At 35.4% G+C, this 11564-nt stretch overlaps 1 protein-coding gene across 1 annotated transcript; it reads right to left on the bottom strand.

Annotated features, from left to right (window-relative positions):
- Nucleotides 1-1483: 1483 nt before the first annotated feature.
- Nucleotides 1484-2345, bottom strand: LOC121130503 (uncharacterized). The gene is made up of 2 exons (XM_040726240.1): nucleotides 1837-2345; nucleotides 1484-1613 (listed from the first exon to the last, which is right to left on the bottom strand). Exons 1-2 carry the CDS (start codon nucleotides 2343-2345, stop codon nucleotides 1484-1486), a joined length of 639 nt encoding a protein of 212 aa, XP_040582174.1.
- Nucleotides 2346-11564: the final 9219 nt, after the last annotated feature.

Raw genomic sequence — 11564 nt, 5'->3', positions numbered from 1 at the left:
TGAAATATTTGTGTTTGTATTGACTCGGTCGTAAAAAGGCAAAAATTTGGAGCTGTAATTGCGATCGACTTCTGCAAAGCGTTTGATTCTATATCAGACGAACAAATATTAAGAGCTGTTAAAAAGCTCCTACCCAAGAAATGTTTTAATCCAGTACGAGCATTATTATATAATTGAACATTTACTATATCAATTAATGAAATGGACAGTGAACTAATTACGCTAAGGAAATTTTCTGGTAGGGATGCCCTTCCGTCCACCTGCTTTTCGTTACTGCAGTCGAGGATCTGATCATGGCCGTTTTTAGAAAATTTGGTGGATTTGGTAAAAAGCTAGCAGGATGGAGTCATGTAATAATCTCTGCGCTAACGATGTCATTCTAACAATAGAGTTTAATTCTGAGCCACACTTGTGAAAAGAAAGGAAGTTTTACTAAATTTTATTGAAAGGTTTGAGAAGTTTTCAGGCCCGTAGAAAAAAGTTTTTACCCGTCACGATTCTGAACAAACTGTACTTTTTCTGGATGGTAGATTCAGATACCCTCTATGAAGATAACGGATAGAGCATAAGTTACAAAAGCCTTAACATCTAAAAATGCTCTGGCCCTACAACAGTTTGGAAGTTTATAGGATATGCAAAAAATACTTCGGATTTTAGTTTCCTTCAAAATTGGAAAAAAAGGATCTTTGGGTCCTTAGCAAAAATCAATGACAGAAGGAAGTTCAAGGCTCAGATCTCCGCGGACTGTAACAGATTCTCAAGACCGTTTAAAGACTGTGGCAAAGTCTTCAATTCGACAGTTCATGTGGTTATGGAATGCCAAGAAGTCAGTATTTTAATGCTTTTTATAACTTATTATCTAAAATCCCTCTCAAAATGCACGTCGAATGCTTGAAAGGATACTATCCTTTTTGGACTCGGAGACCACCGGACTACCTCAGACGCTAAAATAATAGAGTAGGGCATTCTCAATACAAAGGTTGTCACTGCATAAAAGATACCAACCACTACAGCCTTATAAATTGAGGAGTGTTTTACTAGCAGCTACAGCAAGATATACAGCTTTATCCTGGGAAATGACGATTCTTAGACGATGGCTGGAAGAGAGAAAAAATACATCCTAACTCTATCTTTCCAATACATAAAAATTATAATGAAAATTTAAAACTTAACAAACCCATTTAGTCCGTTTTATGTTTTTGATTAGTTTTTTTTTTTTATCTGTTGCTGAAATTTTAATGTTATATTGTGCTATTAATTTTATTCTACTTTTATAGACTAATTGACTTTTGTATTTTTATATAGATTTTAATTTTAAATGCACAAAACCTCAAATTCTAATGCACCACATCGGTCAATAAGTCTTGCCCCTCGATAGGAAAGTAACCTTTTTCACCAAAATTCATTTTTATTCGTCAATATAATCTCCTTTTAAAACGATACAATCATTCCAACGTTTCTCTAGCTTTTCGATACAACGAGTTTAGAACGATTTATCGAGACCTCCAAAATATGCTTCAATTTCGACAATCACTTCCTCATCTGAGCCAGATCTCTTTCCACGGAGCATCGTTTTGAGTTCTGCTAAGAGCCAGTAGCCGCTGGGTCCAGTTCTGGAGAATACAGTGGGTGCGGTAGTAATTCGTAACCCAATTCGACCAATTTTGCGGCTGTTTTATAGAACCTCTTTCTTCTTCAAATGAGGTATTTTCGGGATAATTTCGGCTTTCAAACGATCCAACAACCCCATATAATAATCTCTGTTGATTGTTTTCTTTGTTCCAAGTAGTCAATGAATAAAATTCCATCCAAATCCCTAAATACAGAGTCTATGACCTTCCCAGCCGATGTTTGAGTCTTTGAACGGCTTTCTCCGTCTGCACAACACTCAACAGACTGCCTTTTTGACTCTGGAGTGAATTGGTGATCCATGTTTCATCCATTGTGATGTACCGACGCCAAAACTCCTTCTTATTTCGCGTGAACATCTCTGCAAAAGCAAAAGCAACAAGGAGAAGATGATTCAAAGAGCCATATTTGGAAAACAGCTTTTTCATATCCAAATGTTCGTGTATGATGGTGTAAACGCCACCTTTTAACAACTTCAGAGTGTCCCCTATCTCTTGCAACTTCACTTTGCGATTGTCTATGATGATTCTCAGGGTTTTTTTCAATTTTTCCGGAATAACCAGCTCATTAGGCCTACCAGGGCGTTTAGCATCATTTGTGTCCGTACGACCACGTTTTAAATAGGCAAACCTTCGTCTAATGGTTGTTTTCAATGGGGTAGAGTCCAGATAACATCTTTTAAGCCAAGCTTGGGTTTGAACGGTGTTTTTTCCCATCAAAAACAATAATAAATAACAAACCAAATTGCTTTTTAATCCATCGTTTTTAAGAATCACAAAAGTAGCGTCACTTAAACCACAGTAACTCGATAAATAATAAACCAAACGTTATGAAATTTTGACAGTAACCTTTTGAATGTTTGTACCTCCAAAAAATATTTTGTTAGTGGCGATATCTGGTAGTTAAGAAAGGGACTTATTGACCGATGTATTAAGTTCAACCCAGAAGCTAAAAATTTAAACTATAATGTTTATTCATGTATCTGCCTTTACGCATTAGCTCCGGTTTTATCTATTAACATATTAATGAACGGTGGATAATAATGACTACATTAAAAAAATAAAGATGAAATCGGCACATTTTTCAAAAATCTTTAAATTGTCAATGAAACCTACCTTTTTAGGCAAATTTATATAAATATTTGCTTGAATTGTACATATGAATATTGAAAAAGAACTCATTTGTTGTATCCGCCTCAAGCATCAATCACGGCAATCAGACAGTCTGTTTTCTATTGAACGCAGCCCTAAACAAAATAATCCATCGGATTAAGATCTGGACTGCCTGGGCCAAATATCCTTTCCATTGAAGTAGTATGCCACTTTAGCAACCTGTCTTAGACATGATAAGTCTCTGAGTCTTCTCCAGACCCAAGGTCAAATTCTAGCGATTTGCTAGATCCAAGGCAGCACACTTTACTATGCTTTTGTGTACAAAAAAGTCATGGCGCAACACCGTTCCTCCTCCATAAATTCAGTGTTCCTTATATCTGGAACAGCTGTTGCTGTGATGCCCAAAACTTCACTAACTTCTGTTGATAAAACAACATTTCTCGCCGGCAAAAAAAAAAAAAAATCGCCATGAGACAGTTGAATCATTAAAAAAATCTTCGGCGCACGTGAGCCCTGATTTGATCTTAACAAAAATTAATCAATGTGACTTTAGATTAGATTATTCAACGATCGTGTAGCAGTTAAATCTTTGCAAGTAATCTCAAGTTGAATGGCCTCTTACCGCAAAGTTTTCTCAAAATGTGTTTGTAATTTTTCCTGAAAACACAACTTATAAATAGATAAACAATCAATCCGAGGCGACAACATAACAACCTGTGTTCAACTTCGTTTGCAGAAGTCATTAATGCTGATTTTTTTAGTCAATTTTTTATTAAAAAACACAATAAGGTTTTTTTTTTATTTAGTTAATGTTTGACAACAAAATATTTGTTAAAATAAGTCAATAAACAAGTTTGAATTATTATCTACGTTCTTTTATAGAGATATTTATACCTTTTAGGAAAAACAAAACACTTCTACCCTCTTTCACCCAATTTTATTGCCTATTAAGAGGACTCATTTCAAAGACAGAAACACAAAAGTTGCTCCTCCATTGATCTTTTCTTTTCCACAAACTCAATAGGAAGTTCAGTCATTTTTTACATTGTACGGCAACAGTCATAGACAAGATGAAATGGTGTTCCTCATCTTCCTCACAGAGTCGACAGATCGGGCTCATGGTTTTACAATTTGAAAAGGATGTCTAATAAGTTGTATGCGGCCACTAACCATACTGATTATACTTAAATTTAAGGCCTCTTGTATTTGTACCCTTTTGTCACGATGTATGGTTTGTATGTTACATTGCTTAGATTCGTGGCAGCTATCCAACTGTTACTAGGTAGTTTACCACTCTTTCAAAGTGGCTTTTCTGATAGATTTCTTATCCTGACAGACGGCATTGGGGACAGAGACTGGTGTACCCCCTTCTGCACCCTCCTTATCCAAAGCATCAGCAAACTCGTTCCCCGTACTATTATTATGACCCTTGATCCATCCAACAGGGATATCACTCATGGAATTCTTGTGACATTTTACAGCAAGAAATAATTTCTTCTCTCAATATGCCCCATGGTTTTATATTGAAACTAAATATAGTGGACAGTCTATCAGATGATATTAATATACTCTTGCCATTCGTTTTGTCAAATAGCAAATTACTTGCTAGATTTCTTATAGTTTCAACTTCAGCTTGGCCTATTGTGTTTTCATCATCAATTCTTTTGGGCATTCCCCAATAACGGCGTTGTGTTAAGGCCCATCCAGCACCTGTGTGACCATTTATTCCTGATCTGTCAGTATAGCTAACTATATCCAATTCTTCTATATTCCATACCATTGTCACTTTGTATTGTCGTCTATATGACCAAACCTGTATTTGGCTCGGGGTTGGGACTTTATATCTTGCTCGAAAATATTGTTTGTTCAATGTTGCACACTAGATCATGTGTATTCTAACTATACTCTAATATATATGTACAAAAGATGATACTATTTATAACACGTAAAACACAGTACTTATATAAGAAGATAAAAACCAGAAAGGACATATTAAATACATAACATCACCCCCAAGCACCAAATCCATGCCGGTGCTTAAACAGGTTCCTCTCCATGAACAGCACCCTATAGATCCGCTCCATCCATGTCCAGGCGCGGACAAAACATTCTTCTTTGTACTGCAAAACTTTATCTCCATAGACGTGACGTGCTCTCAGCACGCGCACCGGAGAAAGGAGGACAATACTCCTCATAAAGGTTTTAAGGACCCGAGCACCTTGCTCGTCCCTGGGAGAAATAACATTCACCCTTGTTGAGGTTTTAAGGACCCGAGCACCCTGCTCGTCCCTGGGAGAAATAACATTCACCCTTGTTGAGGTTTTAAGGACCCGAGCACCCTGCTCGTCCCTGGGAGACATCTTGCTCGATGTACCCTCATCCAACTCGGGATGATCCAGAAGAGAGACCGTTCCACATCCATTAACCAATGATGGGAACGGGAGAGTAGGAACAGTAGAGAACCAAAATTGTGTAGGACTAAACCCATTTTTAATTATGTGGTCCCTGACCCGGACACACACTTCACTTCTTGAAAGTGACCAAGATTCTCTTCCTTCCTCCACGAGGCCCAAACATAGGCACAGTCCATATTGCTCCGCCTTCCGCAGACGAACGAGCGTTCTCCCCATCGACGAAAAAGGGCTACCCAACTCCAACAGGGCTAGCTTCGCCGATGATCCCACAGCAGGGAGGTCACGTGATCCTGATCCCATCCTCGTCGCCAATGTTGCGTCTTGACGAACAAGAGAGTCAAACTTCTTTAAAAGGTGGAGAAATCCAGGATGACCGGGAGAGATGAGGAGAAGAAATGACGTGGAGGAATAAAGCTACACAGTTTATAAGCTCATGTGTCTTCTAACTATACTCTAATATATATGTACAAAAGACGATACTATTTATAACACGTAAAACACAGTACTTATATAAGAAGATAAAAACCAGAAAGGACATATTAAATACATAACATTCAATCAACATCAGTTTCTACTGGAAACTGATGTTGGATCTTGTTTTACTTTTTAAAAGAGAATAGGTTGAGAGATACAAAAAATATAAAATAATTAAAGTTTGTATGAATCGTTACGTACATTTTGCAAAAAAAAAGTATATATATATATCTTTAAAAAAAAAACAATGGTTGTAAGAATATTTTTATACATAAATAATACAATTTGTCTCCATATAATAATAAAAAAAGTTGTCCTTTGGGACTAAAAGTTTATAAGACAAGAACACATTTAAAAAAGTTACTTATTAATAATAATTTTTCGGTTCATAGCTTTTTCATCTGCAGATGGGCGACTATAAAATAATCTTCTTATTTTCCCTACGGCAGACCCCACAGAGTTGTGTAGCATAACCGATGGACCAAAGAATAACCTGTTTTTTGATTTTTTTCAAAAACTCTTTAGCATTATATTATGAGGAGGCAGTCATTATATAGGTGAAATTTTCAGCTTTTGCCTTTGTGTTACCTAGCTATATACGGATCTTATATATATGGGTCAGGCCCATCAATGTATAGATGCAACAGATTGGTTGATGAATCACAACAAATTTTGTATAAAGTATAACCACGAGTATGTGTGCTCATAATTGACAGAGAGGAAAGCTGATGATTTATTCAGGAATTATAAGTGAAAATCCTCTTTGGACTCTTGGTAGAATCGATTATTGACCTCTAAGTAATTCCAGCCGACTCTAGGACACTTTGTCGAAAACATTATTGCATAACAAAAATGCATTCGATTTAGAACTCTATATTTTGTAAAAGTCATTTGTATTCTTTGCTTTATTTGAATGCTTTGTAAGAAGTCTTACAATCACCCGATTTAACCCAAGTATGCCCCGTTCTGTCCGATAACTTGTTGGCAACGAGAATTCAACTTCAGACAATCAATTCTCACAGACCTTGATTAAGGAAAAATTTGAACCACCAGGCGCGTTTACCATAGACAAGAGGAGGTGGTATCCACTTGTTTCCAGGTCTGGACTGTAGGGTGGATGCATAAAAACTTCCCATCCCAGCTCCCGGAGCTTCTGTTGCGTCATCAAAAATGTGTGCGGACTAGTATTATCTTGATGAAACACAACACCTCCCCTTTTCGAGTGTATTTTTCTATCTAGCCTTCTGCAATTAGTTCAACCCGGTTTTATGATCGCCGTTCAGCTCCTGGACGATTCTACAACTGCAAACATGACGGTCTATGTCAATATTTTCTATGAATTTATCGACTTTTAGTCGACTTTCCTGCCAGTGCGTGGTGCATCATTCCCCTCCAGTACACCATAATGAAATTGCTAGAGCCACTATTTTGGAACAATAACCGAACAAGTATTGGCCCTGGTTGTATCGCAAATTTGTTTAGTCGCTTGTTTTCCCCCGTTCAGAAAGTAAAAATGTAAAATATGAGGATTTTATTCCTTTTGGAACTCCATACTCGACGCACGATCATTCACGACTGAACTGACCAAGCACAATACTGTTGTATTTAGTGATTGTGAGTATATTTGTAGTATACACTCACCCCTTTACAACGTCTTATCGTAATGTCTGGTGTGGCAAATACTGGACAAGATATACTTAGGTAAAAAATGGGGGGCCGGGAAATATACAATTACTTTTTCCCCAACCTATTATTTGGCTATAAAATATCAAAATTTTGAATTTTTCCTCCTGTTTACCCTGCTGAGAGTGTGTATTCACTCTCCCTCCTTTGATATCTATTTTATGGAGAAAAACGCAGCGGATCGTCCCCAGATGATGTTGCTTAGAAATTGTATTTTAATATCACTGAAAGAAGTGGTGACTATAATATTAAAGTTAATAAGAGTACAAACATGAATGAGAAGTAGTTACTTTAACAGGAAATTTTCGTTGTTTTTATTGAGGACAAGGTTTTTCGTCTAGATAGATAAAACATATTGATCAATGTAATTTAACTTTATTCTCTGCTAAAAAGGCGTTATTTGGACCTTTTGATTCTCGAGATTGAGATTATTTCCAATGAAATTTTAAGGATCCGTGATATGTTTGCGGTACAAAAGTAAATTTTAGAAAATTACCTTTCCATCTACTAAGGGTAGCCAAGTTTTACAAATCCTCTATACCTTGGCATTTCAAGATGTTGTTTCAACCTCCCTTGGAACATAGTACAAAGACAATTTATCAAACATGTCTTGATCTTCCAGAACTGCAGCAAACATGGGAAAAGATAATAATGGAGTCACTCAATTTTGTTTCCTTTTAATTAAAGTGTCTTCTAGTTCATTAAATAAAACATCTTGACAGTTAAGCTCCTATCCTTCTCAAGCATTCTTCAAATGGCCGGGGTTACCATTTTTGCACATAGCGAAAATGCTTCAGATTTACAAGCCTGCTTATTAAAGTCGTCAAACTTAAATAATTGTTAAATTGATCATTAGATTTGTTCAACTCAATGAAAACTATGCCTTTAATCAAACTCCTTAGTTATTACTCGAATCTAACACTAATGTAAATATTATAAGTTGTTGAGTTTAAATAAATTGCCAAAAACAAATATCAAACTATTTCTTTTAAATATATATTTTATTTTAAAATACCTTTAATAGATTTTGTAATCTGATATCCATGGCAATCTGTTGTATATTTTATGAGTCCCTCTGTAAGTAGAACAAACTGGGTTTTCCACTACTTTGCTCTTTTCTTTTCACATTTATCTATTTTAAAGACTTTTTTTTATATACATAATATTATTTTATGTTGCTATACACATTTAGGTATAATAACAAAAAAGCGTAACATTAACGTTTTAATCTTTACATTATTTTTTTCTCTTTTATTTTGCAAAAAAAGAAGAACATGGAAACGGAAAATAAATAAGACACACTTATGCTTTTTAAATCTCTAAGATGGATATAGAAAAATAGTGATAATGTTAAATAAGATTTGCATGAATTTATAGGAACTCTATCAATAAAAACCATTCAATGTGAAATTTTATTCTATAAGTATATATATGTGAACAAATTAAACATCTCATATCTACCAAGCCCATAGAGATATGACTTTAATGTTGTTTTCGTTTTTTTTTCAAAGTGAGATATTGATTTGTTTTTGTTCTACTAAAAGTTCTATCAAAATCAGAGGTTATATGGTTTCAGATAGTTAAGGTCATAAAATATATCTTTATTACATCAGAAACAAACCAAATTGTATAAAATTCTTTGTTGCTAAACTTAATAGCTATCAAATGATGCATTATTATTTGCGTTCATCTTATGCAGTGCAAAATATAAGGGTCTTCAAATCGATTTTTGATCAAATTCATCATGAAAAGAACCTAGGAATAAGTTAGAGCTGAATTGAGTTACAGATCTGGAATTTCATATCTAAGTGTTCTAATAATGTAGGTTATTTCACATACTAAATTTTGATTTAATCAAAGGAAAAAATTGATGTACATTTTCCATGGAGTTACCCGCATATTCAGATCAAATCGGCGCATTTTTCAGAAATATTTAAATTGTCACCAAGACAACATTTTACGGTGGATTTATTTAAAAATTGACTTGAATTGTAATCAGTCATATGAATGTTGAGCAAAAGCTCATTTGATGTGTCCGCCTCCAGCATCAATTACTGCCTGGATCCGTAGTCTGGAGCAGGGATTGAATAGATAGTTCCTTGGCATGTTGGTTATTGTCTTCTTGATGGAGACGATCAGAGAGTACTTAATGTCATGATATGTTCGAATTTACAAATTTTTAATTTAGACAAATTAATATTATCCATTGGATTAAGATCCGGATACGGTGGGTCATATTTCCTTCTCAAGGGAGTCATAGTAGTACTCACTCAACTACTTCAGGCACCTGTCTGAGAATCCAGTCTCCAAAAAAGCCTTAGTAATCTTTTGCACGGTCCGAGCTGGAAATTTCTATGTTGTTGTGGACCAAAATCATTGTCAGAGGGCAAGCCTGTTCCTCCTCTGCAAATTCAATCTTCTTTATATTTGGAGAAGTTATCTCCATGATGCCGAAAACTTTTCTAAAGTTTCTTGATACAACAACGCTTCTGGCGTAAAAATAAGAGAGACCTTCAGGTGCACGTGAGTGATCATTTGAACTTAATGACCTGGGATGTACATATATCGGGTTGTGGGGAAAAAATTAAACATTTTATTTAATTAAGTTTAGCTAAGTTGCAAGCGGGAAAAATACCCGACTTTATAGAAAAAATGCGCAACTCGTAAACAAACAAACAGATTAAGTAAATTGCTCATAAATTTTGCTTTTCTTAGAGAATCTGTCATCCACACATGATACTCCAGTTCAAGTATGCGCACTTTTGGACGTAGAAAAATTCCCATCGAAAATCTCCATGCTTCTGGGCGTATCTAAGGGATCTTTTTACAATTTGAAAGGCAGAGATTGAGTTAAAAGAATTCTAGAAGTGGTAGGGATAATATTCTTGATGCTGAAAAGGTAAAGTAGATTGTGGAGGCCAATCCTTGGAAGTCCTTGCCCTCTCATGCTCACAAAACTCATCCCATTGATAAGGGAGATAATTATTGATGCCAATGTTTTTTTTCAACTGGAACAAAAAAAAAAGATTAATCCTTTGAGATACAAGTACCACAACATACGAATTCGAAGAAAGAAATCAACACAAATCCCACTCCGTTTCTAGCAATGATATGTAGATGCAGGAAAACCCCCGATGTCGATCTTCAAAGATACTCCAAGTCCAACAAAGACTTAAGCTTATAATTATCCAGCAATTATAACAGTGATCCTTACCATTATCCATCCTCTTACGCACTTTATACTTGGAGGGTTCCTCCTCAAGAATGAAGGACTAATGGTAACAGATTTGGAAAGTAAAAACAATGTTCAGGTTAACGACAACAACAAACCTTGCACGTTAAAAGTGCTTAGGATTTTCAACCCTACCTGTGTAGTCACATTATATCTGTCACTTTATTAATATACCCTAATGACTTCATCAATTTATTATACATTTATTTAGATAGATCCATTTAATGAAAAAAGTCATAAAATATCGACTTTCATTATATTTTGGTTCGTATAACATCGATTTCCTATTAACCTATAAAGTTATATGTGTGTATATGTAGCGTAGCAGCAAGCCTTCCCCTTGGACTTGCATACTTTCAACAGCTGCATTTTAAATTCATATATGCATGTATTTCCCAATACTGAATAGGGATGTGAATATTGGCTAAATTGAGGTAAAGTTTTATTTTGGTAAGAGCAAAATCGGATTGGATTTTTGGAGAACACGATGAGAGGGCTGGAGCGATACTTATGGTATCCCTCTATTAAGGCCTTTGTTAATAGTGATGCTAATCGGTAGCATTCTGGGCGTGCTATAAAAAAACAAAAAACAATATGGTAACCCTGACAATTTGAAGAATATTTTGGAAGAGAGCAGCTTAGCCGTCATGACTTTTCATTAAATCAGCTATAAACAACTTTTAAGAGGGGGAGAAGTAAATGCACAAGGGTATAGATCCTCAATCCAACTCTAGGTCTAACAGGGACTTACAATTATAACTACGTAACAAATTAATCTCTGTCTTTTATGAGCACACACAAATGAATGTTCCATCTGGTTTTGTATATCCTTGAATGTAGTTATAAAGGAAGTTCCCTCCTCAGAAACTAAATGATTATGACAACAGCTCAGAATAAGAAATGTACTCTAAAGTTTGCCAACTCCAAAAAACAACAACAGGCGAACTTAAAAATACACACGATTTACAAAACTAGAAATAAGTATTTGATCCCTTACTGATTTTGAAAGTTTGCCCATTG

The sequence above is a fragment of the Lepeophtheirus salmonis genome, chromosome Z, assembly GCF_016086655.4.
Source record: "Lepeophtheirus salmonis chromosome Z, UVic_Lsal_1.4, whole genome shotgun sequence".
Taxonomy (NCBI): Eukaryota; Metazoa; Arthropoda; class Copepoda; order Siphonostomatoida; family Caligidae; genus Lepeophtheirus; species Lepeophtheirus salmonis.
The sequence above is the reverse complement of the archived record's forward strand: the minus strand, read 5'-3'. Positions and strand labels throughout refer to the sequence as shown.